Genomic DNA, 23,188 nt, shown 5'->3' with positions numbered 1-23,188 from the left:
GTAGTGGTATAGCATCAAAGAATCTAAATAAATCAAGGAACTGACATGCAGGTCCTTATCAGATACCCGTGCATTTGTCAATTATTTATGTCAAGTACAAGTACTGTCAACAGTAGAAGAGTGAATTCAAGGAAATTTATAACAAAAAATAGAAGGCAGAGCACTAATAAAAAATGCAATGTTTAGTTTATAAAAGCATAAAAATAGAAATGCAACTATATTAAGACAAAAATGGAGACAGAAATATGAAAAAGGTTTTAAAAGCTAGCAATTTGAATATCCTCATGACAATACTATCTGTACTAAGTAGGTTTATCAAAATTTCAATTTAATTCAAAGTAAATTAGTTGATCAGAATACGGAAAGACATGAATTACTTAAAATGAGTTGCAGAACACAAATTTTGCATTCCAAACAACCACATAAATCCAGTTTTAATGCTCTGTCTGCCTTTATGACATGCCATGCATTCTGACAAGTCAAATACCAAGAAACAATGTTTAACCTCAGCAACAATAAAAAAAAAAGTAGTACATATAAAGATAAAGAACACAATGAATCTCCTGATATGGTACCCAATATACATTACTGTTGTTCATGCTAAAAAGTTTAAATTCTATAGCAAGAGTCCACTGGCAGAGCTCTATTTTGAAAAAATGAGATTTTCTTTTGAAAAGTTAATAACATTCTTGAATCCATAATTTTTCAATACACAAGGATATCCTCAAATCCCAAATTTTTCAAATACTTTATTACCATGTATTACCTTGAGCTTCCATTATATGTATATTCACATCTGTGTCACAATCCGCTCTCTTGTCAGCTGCAGTGTTTGAAGTTTCTTTCTGGTCTCCGACTGTTTCACATTTAACAGTGGCTATGCACTTTTCTCCAACAGCACTGAACAAAAACTGCACAGCATGCAAAAGATTGTAAGAATTAAAAGGTAGAAATGGTTGATATAGGCTACAAATCAGCAGACACAAGCACTACTTTTGTTTTACCAGGAGACTGAAAATTAAAAATAAACAGCTGATTTATAGCAGCAGTGTAACTTACTAGCAATAACAGTTAACTGCGCAACAATTAGGAGGCAGCCCTCACTGAACAGAGGAACTACTTTTATTTTTAATTCTCTATATTGCCAGGCAGCTTCTGTTATTTGCTGTTGAGTTTTATCCAGGATCAGTAAGCCATCATTCACATGTTACTGGAGATGTTTCCCTATTGCATTCTACTCTTCATAGCCTGGCAAGTTCTCTTCACAGTCCTCAACCAAGGGAGGTGACTGGGGTGTGTGTGAGAGACAGAGACTGGGCAAGGAGGTGACTGGGGTGTGTGTGAGAGATAGAGACTGATCGTAGGGTTTAATTGGTGTGTGTGTGTGTTGTGGAGGGCCAGTGCTTCCATTAGGCAAACTAGGCGGTGGCCTAGGGCGCCACAATTTTGGGGGGTTGCAAACTCCCACCAGCACAAGAGGTCCTGCAACAAATCCAATACCAAAGGAGGGGGCGCTGTGCTAGAGCTGCTGCCAATACGTAATCCAGGGGAGGGGTTGCATTACTGAATGTTCGCCTAGGGTGCCAAATACTCTTGCACCGGCCCTGTGTGTGTGACTTGTGGGCCCTAAAGAAGAGAACCGTAAGGATAGAGCTTCAGCAGCTGCTGCTGCTCCTGGTATGTGCTTTCAAAGGAAAGGAGTAGGAGATTTGCTGGAGAGGGTAAGTAAAGGTGGCATTTTAAGTTTATTTTTCTTGATTGACTGCCATTTTAATTATTGAGTATTATGTGATGTGTCTGCTATTTTGAAATATTTTATTGATATTTGGACAATTTTTAATAATTTTTACGAGTTTTGTTGGATGTTATTCTGTTCAACAGCTGTTTTGAAACATTTATTAATATAGTTTTACAATTATTTCTGTGTGGGGATCTATAGAGCTTGGCTTGTTCTGTTTTCCTAATAGGAGGTGTATTAGTGTTTAGGACCTGATTTAATATTTGTAGTGTTGCCTTTTCATAGATAGGGTTGTTATATGTTCCATAATGCAGGTGTAACTTTGTGCAGATTAATTTCTGTGCATTATTGCAGATCCTGGGACTGTATTAGGTGCTATATTTCTCTTTCCATTTCTCCAGGTTTGCACTGCATGCAGAGTGGCTTTTTTTTGGTTTTCCATTCCAGTTTCTATCTCAATATTTATAATGTGTGGTTTTTCTGTACTTTGGTGAAGGTCGGTTCTGTGTGTGTGCCAGAGGTGAGGTATTTTACTAGCATGTAGGCAATCGTATTAATCTTATTTGTGGATGCAGAGTGTATGTTTACATGATGATAGCTTAGTAAATGACAGGGCTGGATAGCCTTTTTCTCCTGTCTACCCAGTTATCCTCTCCACACTGCTAAGGATACATCCCAGCTGTCAGCCAAAGGGTGTGACCACCTTCAAGACATCTCTTTATCCAGAACAGTCTTTTTTCTGTTCTTCCTTTGTAAAGAATTGGGGATGAATGTCAGGAGCCCCTGGACTCGATTCAGCAAATGTCACCATCAGAGGAAGACTAAAACTAAATAGTTGAGCCATAGGAAAGGAAAAGTAGTCTTCAAAGGTATTTATCTGTTTTATTGGTACAGAATAATAAGGCATTTGCTCAATTATGGTAAATATTTTGGTACAACATTCCAGAGGGTTTTAAAACAGAATACTGTGATGCATGATGAGATATTTGTCTTTATAGTAGACTAGTATATGGTTCTTTGTAAGTTATGGGATACTGCCACTTGAGATCTCTTTAAGTATAATTGAAATGCTTCCATAACTATATATTAGGTTTAGCATTGGTAGCTGCTTGAAGTAATTGAGTTTAAAATATTAAAAGTATAACAGCTGTAGCAGATTGTTTAGAAATATATTGTCAGGTGTGTGTTTGAAAGTATTTATCAATAAGAATATGAATTCCATGGCTCAGACTTTGTTTAGTGCCCACCCATGTTAACCTTGGGCCCAGCCAAAAATTCATTTCTGGCTACGCCACTGACTCAAAGGCGAAGCCAGTGCCTGGTCAGTGGTGTTTAACGTATTCGAGGCGGTAACAAGAGCCTACGCACCTCGACAGCATCAAGGGCCTGCCACAGTTAAAGATCAAGAAGTTCTTGCAAGACATATTGAACATTTGGAGAACAATGCCAGACATCCTAACTTGCGTTTTCTTAATTTCCCAAGAGTGGATGGAGAAATTCCGTTTACAACATTAAAGAAATGTCTGCAATCTATAAATACCTGTTTCTTTCTTTCAAAATCTAGAACCTCTAGAATGGTTACAAATGTTCAATTTCAAAATGATCTATCTAATTTCCTAGAGAATTCAGCGATGGAAGTTATAGATAGAGGAACATTATTGGTTTCTTTCATTTCCTCTTGTGATTTAAATGTTGTAATGAAAAATTACTAGTACCCTGGTTAGTTATTTTGATTTACCTGTAAAAATTTTTCCTGATTTAGCTTCAATTACTCAAATTTGAAGAAGAGGGTTTTTAACCCTCAACCAAGATATTGTTACTTTAGGTTTTTCTTTTTTACTCCGTTTTCCTTGTAAATGTGTAATCAGAAAAGGGATGAATGTTTTATTTTTTTTCTCTCCTGAACAGTTAAAATTATTTGTGGAGTCAAAGAAACCTACCACTTCTTCCCCGATAAACATATGAAAAATAGATAGTGCTGGATGACTGTGTTGTGCTTTTTTCTTTTCTGTTCTAAATTCTCCCTTTAAATTGCATTCACCTCCCCCTATTTCTAATTGTATTTTGCTGGGAAGTGGATTAGATATTGTACCTTGACTTTATTTTGATTTTGCTGAAATTGATAGTGTTATCCACAGATTTCTTTAACAAACTATGGGGGTCATTTATCAAAATGCGGTAAGGCGTTTTCGCATGCGTTAAGGGCTTATCGCATGCGAAAAAGCCCCGTTTTCGCATGCGATAGGCCTTTTAGACATGCGAAAACGTGTTTACCGCATGCGATCGCACCATATCGTATGGTGCGATGCAAATGCCGAAACAGGGAGGAGACGGGGCGGAGAGAGGATGCAAATGCAAAACCTGGGCGGAGAGTGGGCTGGGTTAGCCCGCCTGCGAAGTGGTATCGCACAGCCATAACGCCAATTTTAACAACACCTCTTTCAAATGCGTTAGGCTGTGCGATAGCAGTCAGGACCATGCCTTCGCCATTTGCGATGCATTCCGGAAGGCTGAGTTCAGACAATTGCGAGAGAGAGAGCGAGAGAGCGAGAGAGAGCGAGAGAGAGAGAGAGCTCTCCCTCCAAGATGGGATTTGGCCAAGGGTCTCTCAGCCTAGCTTGATGTTACCCAGGTAGAGAGTCCATCAAGCTAGGCTGAGAGACCCTTGGCCAAATCCCATCTTGGAGGGCGTTTCCTCACTCCGAAGGCCAGCTAATCGTCACAAGAGACCACTGTTCTGTTTGTACGTCTCATGTAGAATGTGACAGTGGCCCCTAAACCCCTACACCCTTATCTAATCCCCACCTCGAGTTACTAGGTGGGCCTCTCCTAGGGATATAAATACCTATGCATGGGACATGCTATCATGGCTGGTCTCTCTCTCTCTCTCTCTCTCTCTCTCTCTCTCTCTCTCTCTCTCTCTCTCTCTCACCACATTAGCCTAAACTATGCCCCTTTTGCTAACGCATGCGGTATTTACCGCATTTTGATAAATGAACCCCTATGTTCTGTTTGTAAAATTTAAAATTCATAAACAAAAAGTTAAAAAAAAAAGACATTTGCACCACCCTTGCAATGAAGCAGACTAGCTGAGACACTGTTGATTAATTTGGTCTAAAAACAGCAAGATTTGATTGGTTTTTGACTTTTATGCTTTTCATCTATATGGACACCGAAGTTAATAACTTATATATGAAACCTGACAGAAATAAGCAAAGAAATATAAGCAGTTTCAGAGCAGCATTATTAAAATAATAAACATTTAACTATTTCTTCATCACCATCTATACATTCAAAACATACTCAAAAGAAGTAACCTAATTTATACAAAAGTTACATACCAGTAGCAGTAGAAAGCAGTGAAAGAATGCAGAGGAGGAAATGAGAGATGACATCTACCATGTACCTAAACTCTTAACTCTGGAGTCTTTGAAAGAAAATCAGTTTTAACAAACATTTATGCACATACAATATTGTGAGGCAACAGTGATTTCTGTAAAGCAGGGGTGGCAAACTCCAGTCCCTAAGAGCCACAAATGGCCTGGTTTTCAGGCTATCCATAATGAATATGCATACATACAATGAAGTGCATGCAAATCTATCTTATGCATATTCATTGTGGACATTCTGAAAATCAAACCCTTTTGTGGCTCTTGAAGACCAGAGCTGGCCACTCCTGCTGTAGAGGCTTTACCTGAGAGAGCCAAGAGCATTCTTCAGACACAGTCTTTCTAAGTTTTTCTATTAACTTCTGCGAAGACTTGGCTTCATCATCTAAATCAACAAAACATTATATTTTATAAATGTCAGACTTTCAAGAAATAGTATCAAGTTATTTTAGTCAATTTTCCTGTCCTGAACATGCGATTCCTAAGATTACCCCTGAGGGAATTCTGCATTGCGCAGAATTTGCACAGAGTTTCCCTCATGTGCAGAATTCTGCATTTGCCCTAAAGAATTAAGCACAGGGACCAGGAAGCAGAAGCAACAACAGTGAAGACCTACACGGCCCAGAAGAGAGGAAGGAATAGCTACAGTGTCAGCTAGAAGCAAGAAAGAAGCAGCAGCAGGCTGACTTACATAGACCAGAAGAGTTGGGAGAGTCAGCACTGGCCCAAGCAGGCCAGAAGAGATAAAGCAAAAAGGAGGATAAAGTGACGGTAAAAAAACAGAAAGATGCTTGGCTGCACAGGGAGAGAGATGGTCAGCAGAAAAAGGGAATTGATATTGCCCCTGTATAGGTCCCTGGTGAGCCCTCACTTGGAATACTGTGTACAGTTCTGGAGACTGCACCTTCAAAAGGATATAAACAGGATGGAATTAGTCCAGAGGGTAGCTACTAAAATGGTCAGTGACCTTTGTTTTAAAGCAGATGAGGATAGACTTAAAAATCTAAACATGTATACCCTAGAGGAAACGCAAGATATGGGAGATATGACAGAGACAATCAAATTTCTCAAAGTTTCTATGCACAGGAGGTGAGTCTTTTTCAATGGAAAGGAAGCTCTAGAACAAGGGGTCATGAGATGAGGTTGAAAAGGAGTAATATTAGGAAATATTTCTTTATAGAGAGGGTAGTAGATGTTTGGAACAGCCTCCCAGTGGAAGTGGTGAAGACCAAAACAGTATGTGAATTCAAGAAGCATGGGATAAATACAGGGGATCTCTAAGGAAGTGATGAGAGAATTATAACACTAAATTAATTTGGGTGGATGAGCAGACTGGATGGGCCATACGGTCTTTTTCTGCTGTCATGTTTCTATGTTTTATATATTGGCTTTGGCCTGTGCAGCTCAAACAAAGAAGGGAGCAGTGTGGTTCTGGTTGAGTCTGCACAAGAGAGGTAGACAATGAGCTTGGAGGAAAGTAGGAGAGCTAGAAGTCTTGCTTAAGAGGGTGTAGCGGTCTTGCAGGGATAAGAGTTAAGAACTAGGAGAGGATGGAGCTTTATTTATATGTAGGCAGCAGAGCAAAAGCTGGGGATTTTTCTGAAAGGAGGGAGGAGGCAAAAGTATTCAAGCCATGTGAGTTGCAGTAAGAGAAAGCTTAAGAGTCTTGTTGGGGAAATGGGGGAAAGAAAGTACTGAGTGGGGATCAGGACCTGGTGGGACAAAGACAGAAAGATGATCAAGCCTAGGGGTAGAGGAGGTAGTGAGCGAACTAGGGGACTGACCAGAGAGAGAGGAGAGATCAAGCATGGGGAAGGACTCAGAGTGAGAGAGAGAGCTGGGGAGAATCATTGAGCCTGGGGGAGCGTAAGAGCCATCTGGAGGGGCCAGCTCTTTTAAAGGAAAATTGTGGACAAAAAAATTAAAATTCTTCATCCTTGTGTAATTTAAAATGCAATACAGAAAAAAAGTTATTATTATTCAAAGACAGTAATTATGTTATTTGAACAAATAAAGTTTGCAGAATTTTAGAGAATTTTAAAATACTGTCTGTAGAATTTTTATTTTTTGCTCAAAATATTTTGTTTACACAAAATTCCCCCAGCAGCATATGATTAGGCTTCTACATAGGAACAATAACTTTCAAACGGGCACATTTACATATGCAAATATGGGCACGCAACCAGATACACGGAAATTTTATATCCTGCACACAAATGTGTGCATGTTATAAAATAGCCCTGGTGTGCATATGTATGCTCCTAATTTTACAAATGTGCATGCACAGCTGCATAATGTCAGCTTTGAGCTGCGCAGGAGAGGGAATTTTATAACAGGCGAGCATCCAAGCCATGACCAATTCACCAGTTCGCCCAGTCTAAGGCTAGGTCCTCCAAAACCCCCTGGGGTTCTTTAGTCTGCGTTCCCCATAGTTAACCCAGACCTTTCAAACACCTCAGAGATGCTTAGAAATAGTTATATTGAAACTTATGCCTCCTCCATAGCAGAAATAACTTTATGCTTAACTATTCCTTGGTACATGCCCAGGCACGAAGGTACTTGCACATAAATCTCTTCACCCCGCCCCACACCACCCATACCCTGCCCACATTCCACCCCTTTTTTCCCTGTTGCAAGATATTTGCGCATCAGAATTTGGGCACTCATGTGGGCGACTTCTAAAATTGGATGGACACACGCATGACCTATAAGCGCATCAATCTCCCGATTTTGGAACACACTTGGCTTTTAAAATTCATCTTTTAGGCATCTAGTGCTGCTGTTTATCCTAACTTGTTTCCCCAGCCCTGGTCCCTGCCATTTTTTTTTTTAAGAACCTAAATTTAGGTGTTTAGCCCTAATCAATTTTCAAAGATGCCAATTTAGGGATCCAACTCCCCGAGTTAGTCATCAGCAGAGTACATTTTTAAAGCCTTTGATCTAGCTGCCTTCTCCCTAAATAGGTGACTAGACAGCTTTGAAAATTAACCTTAACTATTGCATGTCCAAACCTTTATTTTTAATAAAAATGTATTTTCCAATTTATCACTAAATTTATTTTAAAACATTTTAAAATAATTCATAAAATTAATCAAAGTATAACATTGAGTGTTGGTACACATATATCAATAGAAATGATTATGTTTCCACAATTCCATTTCATTTCACAGAATATATGCCCCACTCCATCTCCCTGGTGCTCTTCAACTACTAAAAAGTATTCACTAGCAAGGTAAAAATCTTGTACCAGGGAGAAAAGAATTGCTTTCTGATAGCAAGAATCTTTTCCTCTCATAACTTCAAAACCATTTGATCATCATACCTGCTTGCTGTCTTTTCAAGTCCAGTATCTCCTGCTGATATAATTTCTGAAGCTCCTGCATCTCTTTTTCCTGAGTGGTGACAAGCTCAACTCTCAGGCTGCAGAGTTCATTCTCTTTTTCTTTTTGCACATGTTCACGAACCAGCTCCAGATGAACACTGTAAACCTGAGTTAGACTAATGCGCTGGGCTTCCATCTGTAGCCTTAGATCAGACTAGCATTGAAAGCATATGTTACAAGACAAATACCACAGAAATACAGTATATTTGCATAACTTTGCTTCATTTCATTAAATACTTTTATGTAAACTAGATACCTCCAAATAATGCACAGGTCAAAGTTCTACACTGACTAAAATCACACAGGTTCCATGCAAACCCTCTGTGCTGGCCCAGTATTGTAAAACTTTAGGTACTGATGACTACTCACAATTCACATACAGCTGACTATTCTTATGTTTTAACTTAATCCACAAACTTGTGAAAATAGCCTTCTATATCATGTTGGGCCATGGACAAAAATGTCCCTTAAAATAAAATGAATTGCAGAATAGAAATGATCTCTGCCCTACTGACTATTATATCAGTCTATTTTTAAGTTCACATCACAAACTCTACTCTCTATTTAGGATAAATTCCTCAAAAATAAAATAATTAAAAGCAGGGGTTGTTAACCCACTCCTCAGGCCACATCTAGCCAGTCAGGTTTTCAGGATATCCACAATGAATATGCATGTGATAAATCTGCATAAAACGGAGGCAGATAAAAACAAATCTCTCATATGCTTTTTCATTGAAAACCAGACTGGCTAGGTGTGTCCTGAAGATTGGTTTGAGAACCACTGATTTAAAGGACATTATTTAAAGAGCTTCAGTAAGTTTGAGAGGAATAAATATAAACAGGGCTGGACCAGAAGTCTAGAGTTTGATTTTGAGCTCAGGTCTTCTGCTCCCCAGGTCAGCCAGGGCTTAGAATACTTATTTTTCACAGCCCCTGGAGGAGGAGCAAGTCAGTCATCAAGCAATGTTGACACCCAGTGGCTGGATTTAGGGCCCATGATTGAAGGATTCCAGAGGAAGGCCTAGTTCGTGACCTCTAGCCAAGGACTGTCATTGCAATGACTGGATTAAAGTAAGTTGGGAAGGGGTATAACAAATTCCCCAGTAGTTGCAAATGAAGACTTATTGCACCAAATCTCAGTGCTGGTTCTGATTGAGCTGGAAGCCCAAAGAAGCAGGAGTAAAATGCTAGGTCAAAGCTTAAGTAGCTGTATGAATAATGTCTTTTAATATCTGATTAATAAAATAAACATTTCCTCTCCATACCAATGGTTTCCCTATGTTTAAATAACAGTATATGAGTATAATTTACACTACTGACACAATGCAGTATTGATACAGAATTTAATATGCATAGCTGCAGAACCCACCCTCAAGCTGCCACATAAAACTAGGGATCTTAATTCATAGCACAGCTGAAAAGCAATAAGCAATATAACAGAACTAAATTTAAAATTAACTACTAATTCAAATTAGTAGGTGATGGCCTCATTGTGGAAGTAATCAGAATGCAACTAATATGAAACTGTATGAAAACAGTATGTTTCATGGGAAAGGCAAGACATGGCTTTGGGGGTATGTAGGTCTCATTGTAAGAATGAATCAGAGGAAAAAATGAATAAAAGTAGGACAATATACATTTTTTACGTCATGTGAATTTATTGAATTTTCTTGTAAATGAAAACAATTAAATTAAAATTTCTCAAGCATGGTTTAGTGGACATTTTAAACAGATGGAATAGGAGCATCCTAACCAATACAGGCTTTACCGTCTTGCTTTCTTTAAGAAACAAGTAAAAACTCAATAGTAAGGTTTGTGTGTCTTATGGGTCCTAAAGGCCCAGAGTATGGCACTTAGAATTATTATGGTAATGTTTTGATTTGATACACTTACATTACAACTAAAATTAAAATTAGCTTTGTCTCTTAGTATGTTTCTTCTTTGTTATGTGAGGCCAATATTCAGCCGCTAAGCAGCTCGGCTAGTTAGCTGGATAAATATATCCAGCTAACTAGCAGGGTATAGTCAGCAGTGTGGTCCCATCGCTGCATATACCCAGCTACCTTAAAGTTAGTTGCATATGTGTATACGGCTAACATTAGGACAGCCCTTCGGCATGACCATACTCCAACTCCTCCCTGAAACACCTCCCGCCTGCCCCCAACTTATGCGGCTAGAATTTAACCACATATGGCATTCAATATCGCCAGTTAGCCAAATAGATGGAGACCTTTTCAATTATCCATCTAAATGGCTTCTGAGTATAAATCTCTGTGTTTTAAGTCTAAAAGATTTGTATTTATTTTTATCACAGGTCAGCGAGGATATTTTTGTTTAGATTATTTTTAGATAGTTGTTCTAACTTATCTTATACATTTGTTTCTTTGTTATGTTTCCATTTTATAAACTTGATGTATTTAGTTTATAATGGATTAGTTGAGATGGATTTATTTTATATTATACTATATTTATGTTTTCTACTTGATAGTTCTCCATTTTAAATGCCTTGTAGAAAGGTGGGTTAGAAAAAAGGTACTATAAAAATAAACAAATACATACATAAAATAGTGATCAGTATTCAAGCCCAACTAGTTCAGAAGGTTTGGATAAAAGTCCAAATGAAGAGTATGCTGACAGACGATTTAGAAGGAAAGAATAATTTTTCCTAAAGAACTCTTACCATAAAAGAGTTCTTAAATTATCAACATACCAAGTCCATAAATAGGCTGTTAATCAGACACACACTCAGATACACTTTTCAATTGCTTCTTCCAGACTATTAAATTACAGACAATTTGTAGGGGTGTGGGGGGTGGGGCATTTAGGCCATCAGGCCAACAAAATGTCTGTATAATGCATATACTATGTCTGTATAATGCATTTAACTAAACATACCTGTTCCAACTGCAACAATTCCAGATGTTTTCGAAGCTCATGGTTTTCACTTTGGATGCGGACTATTAGTAGCGATTCACCTGCTAGTTTGCTGGTCAGCTCATGCAGCCGATCTAAAAGGGACTGATTTTCTTCAATCAGATCTAGATTTTCTTGTTGAAGATCATGACTTTCTATTGTTTCATGTTGATCTGAATTACTAAATGGACTTTGCAATTTTGCCTCTCGTCTAAATTCCTCCTTGCAATCAAAACTCTTCTTGTTAAAAACTGGGAATACCTCACCAAGAGTCATTTCTTTCTCTTGTTCAAATGCTGTGACATATTCACTCTGATTGCAATGCATCATCATTTCCAGCTCTTTGCATTTAACTAAAACATGTTCTTTATCCTCCATTAAAGATTTTATTTCTTCATTTAACTGATTTATTTCGTTTTGTTTCAACTTCAATTGCTCAGAAAGATCCAAAAGCCTTAGAGTTAATTCCAGTTTCTCACGCTGAGCTACTTCAAGCTTTTCCATGAGTTCTGTTGTATCTTTCTCAACAACTTCTCCACTTTCAAATGCATCAAATGTGTCTTTATGGTCTTCTAGCACTGTGCTTTTCATTTCAAACAAAGCATGTTTATTTGTTCGTAAGAACTGAAGTTCTTCATTAAGTGTTTTGAGTTTGGATTCATATTCCAATTCTTGCTTGTCCCTACCCTCTTCTAGCTCTGCTTTTACTTTGAGAAGACATGTATATTCTTCCTGTAACTCCTGAAAATTCACTTCAAAGTTTTTTTCAGCAAAAGAAAACGTGTTTTTTTGCCTCTCAATCTCTTCTTTCAATTGAATATTCTGCATTCTGAGCTGCTCACTTTCCACAGAAATGATTTCTACTTGCTTTTGCAGATCCAGATATTGAGATCTGGAGTCACTCTCGATGCAAGTCAAGTTATGATGTGTCACATCATAATTTTTTAACTTCTCATGTAAAGCAGTATTTTCATCTTTAAGAACCTTATTCTCTTCTTTAAGTACTACAAACTTTCCACTGAAGTTATCTTCCTTGTCTTTTATTTCTTTTTGCAACAAATCAACTTTAAGTTGCAATTCCTGAGCCTCTTGTTCCAGTGTACCCTTCTCCTTTTCTTCCTTCCTCAGAGTTTCTATCTCCTTCTGCAGTTCACTGATTTGCAATGTCATTGCTTCAGACTTTGAATTTACAATAGATTGCTGTAAATTATTCAGTTGTGAAATCTCCAGCATTAGTTGATTCTGTTTAGTTATTAGGCTATCCTTTTCACACTGCATAGCTTCTATTTTTTGGCTCATTTCATTTTGTATATCATCCAGTTGCTGTTTAGACTGTAGAGTTAAATTGCCTTTAAGTTTTTCAGTGTTTGCTCTGTGTTCTTGTTCTAAATCTTCTCGGAGTTTGGATAACTCTTCTTCATGACTGAACAAAAGCTGGGTCCTAAGTCTCTCCAATTCAGCTTCCTGAGATTCGGCCATCCTGTCCAAAACTTCATCTTTCTCTCTCTCCAACATCTCAAGTTTGATTTTATAATTTGTAATTTCTGCATCATGCTTTAACTCCAATTCCTTTGTAAACTCAGATGCAGAAACTGCCTGAGTTTTCAGGTCTTCAATGATAATTTGAAATTTATTTGCTTCAGCAAGTTTGCATTCCTTCTCAATTATGCTTTGCTTAGCTCTCTCAATCTGCTCTCTTGCAAAACTCAAATCTTGCAGGAGGTCATTAACCTGTTTATGAAGAAGAGATTTTTCAGTTGAAATTGCATCTAGTTGCTGTGATAACTCCTGCTCAATTTTATTCCGCTGATGATTAGTATTTTCCAGTTTTACATTTAATTCACTAATTGTCATATTCATTAAATTAATTTGTTCCTCTGTAAATATACCACTTTGAACTGATGTTCTTTCTAGCTCCTCTTTATGCTGGTCCCAAAGTTTATGAATCTCAGAAGTATGTTGCTTGATTAGCTCTTGCTTCATCTGTACAATCTGTTGCCCATACATCTCATCTAATTCTGCCCGAAGTTGCTCTAGTTTCTTCTGTGCTTCCAATTCCATTCTTTGTATAATATGCGTTTCAGTTTGACTGTCTTTATGATAGCGTTTCTGAAGGTCTTCTACAGTGCCCATTAACTGTTTTATTTCATCAGATGACTGTCTCTCCTTTTGTTTGGAATTGGTTAACTCTATTGTAAGACTGTTTGCCTCTTGGTTCTTTTGTATTATCTGCTCTTTTAATTCTTCTAGTGACTTGTCAGCAGCTAATATTTTTTCTTGAAGTTGAAATGCATTTTTTTCTTTTTCTGCAAGTGATGTTTTAAGTCTTTCAATAACTTCATCTTTTTCCTGTATTTTTTGTTCATTTGACTCTTCTGTTTTGTTTGTTTGTTGTACCTTGAATAAGGTAAAACAGTTAGATTTTTTTTTACATTTGGATAGAATTGTAACATATTTCATGGTTTCTTAATTTATTTAGACAAGTTATTCAGTGTGGTCAAAATCTCCACCAAGATCATCATTCATAGCTACTATTGCATTATACATGCCTTAGTTTAGCCATCTTCTCTTGAAACCAAAACAAAAATTAACAGCTAGCTGAGGGCTAGAAAGTATCGGGGTGGTGAGAGCAGAAAGGGGAGCATATTTCTTAGGCTGACCCTTTCTGTACTGCTCTTTTACTGGCAGAAGACACCAAAATACAAGACATCCAAAACAGAACAATAAAAATAAAAGTAAGTACAACCTTTAGTCCTTCATTTTCATACTACAAGCAAGGTCAAACTGCAGCCAGAGTATGAATTATCTGTCCCTACTTTCAGGTTTGCATTGCTAGTGCATGCTACAAGGTAATGAAATCAATATTAAAAACCATTTAAGAAATCTAAGGCCCTCTATATCAAGAAACCACTTTGAAAAAAATCAAATATACATAATACATACAATTAAAATAAAATATAAACATTAAATTGCTACTAAATATGTTAATGCTAAACTTCATCAAAAGTCATCTCATTAAACTAATTTATCTGAAATGGAGGGTAGCCTCTTGGTTAGAGCAGCAGGCTGAGAACTGGGGAGGCCAAGGGTCAAATCCCACTGGTGTTCTTGGTCTCCTAGGCAAGTCACTTCACTTTCAGGTACAAACTTACAGCCCTATTTACAGGGATATGCATGTATATGGCCATGGGCAGATCTACACAAGTATTTTATAACCCACGTGTATAATATACAAGTATTTTATAAAATATGCGTCTCTCTACCCTGCAACATACATATGTATATATGTTTACACACAAATAGATGAAATGCATTGAACGCACTTTTTTTCCTATCTTTTTAAAAAATCTATGCACGTATATTTTAAGCATGAAAGTAAAGTAAGAATTACTCCCAATTTATGTGCGTTAGTTTGTCAATTTTAAAACATGCGTACATAAATTAAATCAGTCCATCAGTTTGCCCAGTCCTCCTCCAAGTCATCGAGACCTACCGAGTTTTTCAGCCTGAACTCCCCCCAGTTAGTCCAGATCTCCCACCCAGTCAGTATTACACAACAAACAAGTTTAATATCATGAGTAAAAAAATACATGAGTAAGTTGGCAAATGGACCTGCGTAAAGTTTGGCCGCACCCTGAAATGCTCCACACTGCCCCTTTTTTATATGCATAGATTTACACGTACTTTTAACTTTTATAAAATGTGGAATACTTGAGTAAAAGCTATTTCAGAGCATATATGCTAATTTTTACGCAAGTAAAGTTTTGAAAATTCACCCCAAACGGTGTTCCTGTAGGCCCCTTAGACGGCAAACCCTCTGCAGACATGAAAACATTTACAGTACCTTAATGAAATTCATCTTGAGATACCAATTAAAAGGCATGAGCTAAATCCGAATACAATAAATTTCATGCTGTTACCCATTATCCTTTATTATATTAAATTAAATATATTATTTATTTATTTTATAAATTTGTATTCCACTGATCTACAGTTGGTAGCAGATCACATTATATTTTTTCTTCAACAATGTGATGACAAAAGACATCAGATTACTTAAACCTTGTTTTTTATACTGATTAATTATCCCAAGAAAAACTACAGCAGTAGAAATCCATCTGGGGTGTTAGATCGCTTTTGTTGTGGCTGCAAATCAGGCTTCTTTGGACTATCATAACTGAAGGAATCACTTCTTGCCCTCTTTCTGACTATGAACTGAGAATAGTCCCTTGTTGGCATTTTGGCTGAGCTTGAGAACCTGTACAATAAACAGGCCGATACAGTACACTGTTAACCCGCGTTTGGACACGCGTTTTCTATGCGCTAGCTTTATCCCTTATTCAGTAAGGGGTATTAGCGTGTCGAAAACGCGCATCCAACCCCCCGAAACTAATAGCGCCCGCAACATGCAAATGCATGTTGATGGCCCTATTAGTTATTCCCGCACGATTCACTAAGTAAAATGTGCAGCCAAGCCGCACATTTTACTTTCAGAAATTAGCGACTACCCAAAGGTAGGCGTTAATTTCTGCCGGCACCGTGAAAGTGCACAGAAAAGCGGTAAAAACTGCTTTTTCTGTACACCCTTCGACTTAATATCATGGCAATATTAAGTTGGAGGTCCCAAAGTAAAAAATAATTTAAAATTTAAAAATAAAATAAAAAAATTTAAAATCGGCCCGCAGCTTGAAAACCGGACGCTCAATTTTGCCGGCGTCCGGTTTCCGAGCCCATGCTGTCAGCGGGTTTGAGAACCGACGTCGGCAAAATTGAGAGTCGGCTGTCAAACCCGCTGACAGTCGCCGCTCCTGTCAAAAAAGAGGCACTAGGGACGCGCTAGTGTCCCTAGCGCCTCTTTTTACCACGGGCCCTTAATGAATATTTTGTTTTAGTGAATCGCATGCACAGGAGAGTGGGCACTCGCCCACTCACTTTACTGTATCGGCCTGACAGAGGGTTAATGCCCTCTCATTCAAGTACAATGGGAACACAGCAATGTAACAACTATTTTCAAAGTAATAGGATTAAATTTTCTGCTAAGAAACAAATTAAAAATAATTAAAGGAATAAAAGTTTCATTTATTTTATCTTTTACTGAAGTGTATTGTCTACTTTGGTACTTAAAATAATCAGTTATCTTCAACAAGTTAATGAATTTGTAGACGTCCGATGCAAACAGGGTTAAGCATCAGATGATGCCAAGTAAATTTTTGCTATAGCACTAGGCAACAAGAAAAATCATGAGTGACAGCCTATCCTACATTTGGAACATACTAGAATTTCTCTGACCAGATAAACAGGCGAGCTAAACATCTGATCTCTTGCTCGTGCATGCTAATACCATTTCATGGGACAAGCCATCAATGCACTTTTATGAATCAATCTTTCATACTGTTAAAACTATTAAATGATTTATATAAAAGTTTTAAGTTAATCTCAGATTATGGAAAACAGAGCTTGAATTTGCAAACAGTTCAGAAGGGAAGAATTAGAAGGGAAGAATTAGAAAAATGATTTGCAAGAAGATTTTTTAAAATAATTACCAGCTAAAGTGTAGAAAGCAGATAAGAAAACCTACACAAATTCCTGTGCAATATGCTCCTTCTTCAAATGCTATTAATATTTTTATTACCATATTGGCATAAATATAAGACAACCCCCTTCTATTCAGGACAATACAGTAATATTTACTATAATGAACAGCAGCAGCAGTTATGGCATGCAGCATCAAAAAGGCTTCCTCTTCTACATTGGGCTTTATAGGGGAAGTGTTTGACTAATTTGAAAGAACTTTTGCTAATATACTACCCACATTCAGGCTGATTCAATAAGAAACGCAGGAGAATGAGCACTCCGAGTTGAGCGCCTGCTTTCCCAACTCGCGCCCAGCCACCTCTCCTGGGCACACGAACCTATATATTTAAATGCGGGGTCACGCTAAAAGGAGGCGCTAGGGACCAGAAGAGGTGGCTATGTCAGCGGGTTCAGGAAACAGATGCTCAATTTTACGAGCGTCGGTTTTCCGAACCTGCTGACAGCCATCGGTTAGGAAAATGGATGCCATTAAAATTGAGCATCCGTTCTCCTAACCGGTCCGGCCGGCACATTTTTTTTATTATTATTTTATGTATTTATTTGCATTTTTGGTTCCTCCAATTTAATATCGCTAGGATATTAAGACAGAGGGTGTACAGAAAAACAGTATTTTCTGCTTTTCTGTACACTTTTTTGGGCTGCTCTTGGGCAGGCATTAATTTATGGGCATAAAGGGGTAGATTTTAAAAGAAGCAAAATCAGGGGTCGGCGCACGAAAGGGGGTGCACAATTGTGCACCTTGCACGCACCGAGCCGCACTGCCTTACCCCATTCCCTCCCAATCGGAGCGGCCTGAGAGGGAACTTCCCTTCCCCCTAGCTTGACCTTCCCACCCCCCAGCCCTACTCTAACCGCCCCGACCTTTATTTAACCTTTTGCATCTGCCTCTGCGCAGGCGCAATCCCCAGCACAGCGGCAAATATGGCCACTGTGCCGGGAGCCTGACCCTGCCCCAGACCGTCCTGCCCACTCCCCCGCCCCTTTAATAAAATCCTGGGACTTACACACGTCCCAGGGCTTTACGCTCGTCGCCGGGCCTTTTGAAAATAGGCCCGGTGCGCGTAACCTTTTGAAAATCCGGCCCAAAATGTGCAGATTGGACGCACATTTTACTTTCAATATCCCAAGTGACTAATAGCCTCATCAACATGCATTTGCATGTGATAAGCACCATTAGTTTCCAGGGGATTTGGCTGTGTGTTTTCAACGCGCTAAACCCCTTACAATATAAGGGGTAATAGACGCGCATTAAAAACACACGGTCAACTGCGTGTTAAACAGTGCGCACGGCCTAGTGCACTCTACAGAATCGGCCCAAGTGTGTGTTACGCTCTTCTAGTCAACAATTACTGGCTATTCCAGAGGCAAGGGAGGTGCAGTTGCAGCAGACAAGGCATCACACCTTTTTCCCAGGTCTCTCTGACTCTTTGGAATTCTCTCCCATTAGATTTGCGCATGATGCAGGATTATAAATGTTTTAGGGAAATGTTGAAGACACACCTAATAGGGATATTTTTATGTAAGGTATTGTGATAATTGCTTGAAAAAATTATGTTTTTATTGTTGATGATGTAATCCGTTCCGAACAAAGTTTTGTAATGAATGCAGAATATAAATTATTCTAAATAAACATGTACACTTTGACCAGTCTTGGCCATGGAAACCTGTAACACTGTCAAAGATACCAAAAGCCTCTTGGTTACCACCCTGATCAATCTCCTTCTTGTTCGGACCTCCAGTTTAGAGGGTCAGCTTGATTTAGGCAAAGTCATGGTCGTGCCATACACCTTCCACTTCTTAATAATTGCCTTGACATACATAACCCAAAGGCTATTCAAGGACTGCAATTCTTTTATCCCATGCCCAGATCTAACACATTTCACAATTTTGTTACAAAGTTCTTTTGACAGCTTCTTGGTGCTCATAGTTGGGTTTTGCTTTGAAATGCACTATCCAGCAGAAAGAATCAATAGGAACTGCTGAATTTATCCTGTCATGTGAATCAGTATAATTTAGCACAGGTGTGTCCAATTCACTCTGTGCGCTTTTGAATGCAATAGGTTACACCAGAAATTTAAGTAATTAGGATTACTACAGCAGTATATAGATTTTAATGATATAAAGATATCAGAGGCTTCTGAATCAAGGGATTCAGGCGCAATATTGGACTCCCACTTGAAGCTAAATCTACAGATAAAGTTGGAAAAAATGGTATTTTTTAAGCTTTGAATGATTCGCCCTGGGGCGTTGCGATGACACAGAGTTGAGAGCACACTCCAAGCTCTCACTCACGTGGAGCCTGCGGGGTTTCTTTTAATTTATGTTGTTGTTTTTTTTACTGGCCTGACTCGTGGCAAAGAGCTGGGACCACAAGTGGAGAGACTCTGGAGTCTATCGACATTGCTAGAGACCCAATGGTGGGCTGCTTGAAGAGGGTTGGCATTGAGAAGTCTGTCAGTGCGGAAGACAAAAATGGCACTGAAGGGCATGAGCTCTGAAGGCCTTTCAGAGGCGATAATCTGCAATCTTACCTGGTTTGTCTCTGCGGCTCTGGCACATCAGCTTCAGAGTTGCCTGTTTAGTGTAACCTGTTGCTAACATTCAAAAGCAACTGTTTTGATTGGCCTGTGCATTCATTCTGATGTTTCCTGAGACTCCGGGAGCCCTTGGATAGCAGCAGACTTCTTCTTGTGAACAAAGAGAGAAGGAACACTTCTTTGCCAACTTCCTGGGAGACCTGCTCTATTTGCGGGCTGAGAGTGCTTGTTAAGTGTTAGGGGTTAAGGGATGAGCTTCGGGAGCAGCTGGAATCCTACAATTTTTCTCTGCATGGTGCGCGCAGTACTTTGTCTGACCACGAGGACCGCATGGTAGTTAGTGCTGGAATCAGAAGCTGCAGCAGCACGTGAGAAGTATTGGTCCCTTGAGGACTTGGAGAACCACAGCAGGCGCAATAACTTGCTCACAGTTGGGGTGACTGAGTCAGTGCATGGAGAAGAGCTGGTTGTCCCTCTGTGAGAAATGGCTTCTGGAGAAGTTACCTAAACATATAGCTGACAGGTCGATACTAGTGGAGCGGGAGTATCGGCTGGGTCCCAGGGGCCCGGATCAACAGCAGTCATGGCAAGTAATTGCAAAATACCTCAACTACACCGACAAAACAAAAATCTTGCATGCATTCCGTAATAAGCGAGATGTGGTTTATAAGGAGGCTAAGTTGCTGATTTTCCCAGATTTCTCGACAAAGGTGCAGGCAGCCCGAAAGGAATTTTCTCCTTACTGCACCCAGCTTTTTCACAATGGCATTAAGTTTTCGCTGCAATTTCCTTCTCGCCTGAAAGCTTTTAAAAATGGTGGGCCTCATTTGTTTACAACACCTCAGGAAGCCAAAGCGTTTCTGAATAAACTGCAATGACTCTTATTAGGGAGTATGAGCTAATCCACTTGGTTCTTCTTCTTTGTTTATCCTTGGAGGCCGATGCCCTTTTCTCATCTTTTGTGGACTGGGCATATCTTTGTTTCTCTCTCTTTCTTTGCATCCACTGGTTAATGCCTTGGAGACTGGACCTCAGGGTGGTAAGGCGCTGCTGGTGAGGACTTATTTGCTACAATGCATTTATCCTGGGGCACCAGCCTTCTCAGTTGGATCATTTCTAAAGTTCATTGCTGGTTCCTTTGTAGCCTGTTGCAACATTCAAGTGCAACTGTTTTGATTGGCCTGTATGTTCATTCAGATGTTCCCTGTAGACTCCGGGAACCTTTGGATAGCAGCAGACTTCTTTCCTGCAGATGAAAAGAGAAGGAACACTTCTTCGCCAACTTCCTGGGAGACCTGCTCTATTTGCGGGCTGAGAGTGCTTGTTAAGTGCTAGGGGTTAAGGGATGGTGGGAGGATGGTCTTTCCTTTTCTGGAGGGGGTGTGGATGGATGAATGGGTTTGTGTGACGGGTGGCTGTTTTTGCTTGTGTGTGGATCATGGGGACTGGAAACTCCTTCTTTATTTGGGTTTGCTCGGGAAAGGGGGGGGAGAACCTAGGCTGGGGGGTTCTCCCTACTTGCACTGCGATATTGCTGGTATTTTATTGCATGTGCTGGCTCTATGTCTAGTGTGGTAATTTCTTTGGTTAATGTTGATGTTCTGCACTCCCCTGTTAAATGTACCAAGCTTCTTACTGAATTGCGCAGACGAGGGTTGCATATTGCTTTTCTCCAGGAAACTCACCTGTATAAGAGTGAACACTCCAAGCTGCAGCGTAGCTGGGTGGGTCAGTGTTTCTTTTCCTCTTATAGTTCTCGTCAGCAAGGGGTGGCTATTTTGATCAACAAAAATAATGCTTTCATGAAGGAGAACGTGTTCCCTGGCCCAATGGCCATTTTGTTATAGTGGCAGGGGATTTCCAAGGACAAACGGTGGTGTTTTTAAATCTGTATGCTCCTAATATTTACTCTCTCAACTTTTTTTCTATGTTGGTGGCCAAGGTATCTGCATGGGAAGGTTATGCTATCATGATGGGGGGGTGATTTTAAGGTTGTTGATAACCCTCTATTAGACTATAAACCACCTAAAGCTCCCAAGAAAAACCAAGCTGACCTGGGGGTGGGCTTTGTTTCCCAGGAGCTGCAACTTGTGGACTCCTGGCGTGTGCTATACTTGGCAGATCAGGAGTATACTTTTTTTTCCACATGTGCACAATATATACTCGCGACTTGACTATATTCTCATTCCTGAGATTTTTTAAATAAATTGGTGGCGAGTAATATCTTAGATGTTCCCTTTTCTGATAATGCCATGGTTATTACCACCCTTGCTCTAGTGCTGGACACTCCAGGTCAGTTTTGTTGGCCTTTGTCTCCATATCTTTATAATGACAAAAGCTTTGCTGCATTTCTTAAAGAGAGATGGGCTGGAATACATGAAATTTAATTTGAGGCCTGAAACAGACCCTATAATCATTTGTATGCGGCTAAAGCAGTCATGCGAGGGCATATGATTGCTTACCAGACTTGCACTAAGAGGACAAGGAACGAAAAATTTTTAGAGCACTCTAAAAGGATTATGGCTCTGCGTCGAGCGCATGCGAGAGATCTCAGGCAAGTTTCTAAGGAGCGTTTGGCCACTGCTCGGACAGAGCTTAATGCATTATTGGAAAATGTTTGAAAGGTATTATAAATCTCTGTACACAGCTCAGCCCATGAATGCTCAAGCCCAAAGGGAATTTTTTCAAGGCTTGGACCTCTTGCAGTTGGGAGAACAAGCGCGGGATATGATGGACAGGCCTATCATGGAAGCAGAGATTTGTTGCATTATTGCTGAAACTACTTAAGACCCCAGGCCCTGATGGTTTTGGCACTGAGTTTTATAAACTGCTGGGAGATAACATTCTCACTCCTCTAAAAAATGTTTCATGCAGCACCAGATCAGGGTGTGTTTAAGGAGGGACACAATTTCGCAACGATTATTTTGTTGCCCAAGCCAGGCAAGGATCTTACTTTGCCCCAATCCTCTCCTAAATCAGGACATCAAGATTTTGGCTGCAGTTTTGGCTACACGGGTTAATTCAGTTGACAAGGAGATAGTCCATCCAGATCAAACTGGTTTTATTAAAGGCCGCCTCCCTAATTCTAATATTTTGAAAGCTCTGCTTGCTGCCCATACACCCGCAGCTGTGTGTTCCCAAGGGATTGTTAGCTTAGATGCAGAAAAGGCATTCGATCGCATTGAGTGGTGGTATTTGGAAACAGTGCTGAGGCAATTTAAACTTTGGGGATGGGTTTCTAAACTGAACGGAGTTATTATACAATTGTCCCCAGGCGCAGCTATTGATGAATGGAGCTCTATAAGATGTCTTCATGTTGGGCAGAGGCACTAGGCAAGGGTGTCCCCTTTCCCCCCATTTGTCCTAGCATTAGAGCCCTTGGCAGTGAAATTAAGGGGTCTCAATGCTTTTCAGGACATACGAACCCAGGAAAAAAAAAAAGTTAAATAGAGCTTATTTGCAGATGGCATGTTGCTTTTTGTAGAGAACCCTCAGGACTGTTTGCAAACTATTATAGGGGTGGTCATTCGATTTGGGTCTTTTTTCTGGCTATCATATCAATTTTGGGAAGTCTGTGGCCTTCCCCATGTCCCCTGCTTTGTCGCAATCTTGGATGGGCCCTTTTCCATTATTT

At 39.5% G+C, this 23,188-nt stretch overlaps 1 protein-coding gene across 5 annotated transcripts in view; it reads right to left on the bottom strand.

Annotated features, from left to right (window-relative positions):
• Nucleotides 1-23,188, bottom strand: part of AKAP9 (A-kinase anchoring protein 9) — a 687,299-nt gene that overhangs the window by 504,796 nt on the left and 159,315 nt on the right. For all 5 annotated transcript variants that reach the window (XM_029588843.1, XM_029588844.1, XM_029588845.1 and 2 more), the window contains 4 exons: nucleotides 11,405-13,819; nucleotides 8,450-8,663; nucleotides 5,433-5,512; nucleotides 767-911 (listed from right to left, as the gene is read on the bottom strand). In XM_029588843.1, coding sequence (XP_029444703.1) covers nucleotides 767-911; nucleotides 5,433-5,512; nucleotides 8,450-8,663; nucleotides 11,405-13,819 — 2,854 coding nt within the window. The remainder of the gene's footprint in view (nucleotides 1-766; nucleotides 912-5,432; nucleotides 5,513-8,449; nucleotides 8,664-11,404; nucleotides 13,820-23,188) is intronic.

Source organism: Rhinatrema bivittatum, chromosome 2, assembly GCF_901001135.1.
Source record: "Rhinatrema bivittatum chromosome 2, aRhiBiv1.1, whole genome shotgun sequence".
NCBI classification, from domain to species: Eukaryota; Metazoa; Chordata; class Amphibia; order Gymnophiona; family Rhinatrematidae; genus Rhinatrema; species Rhinatrema bivittatum.
Note: the sequence above shows the minus strand (reverse complement) of the source record. Positions and strands in the feature narration are given on the sequence as shown.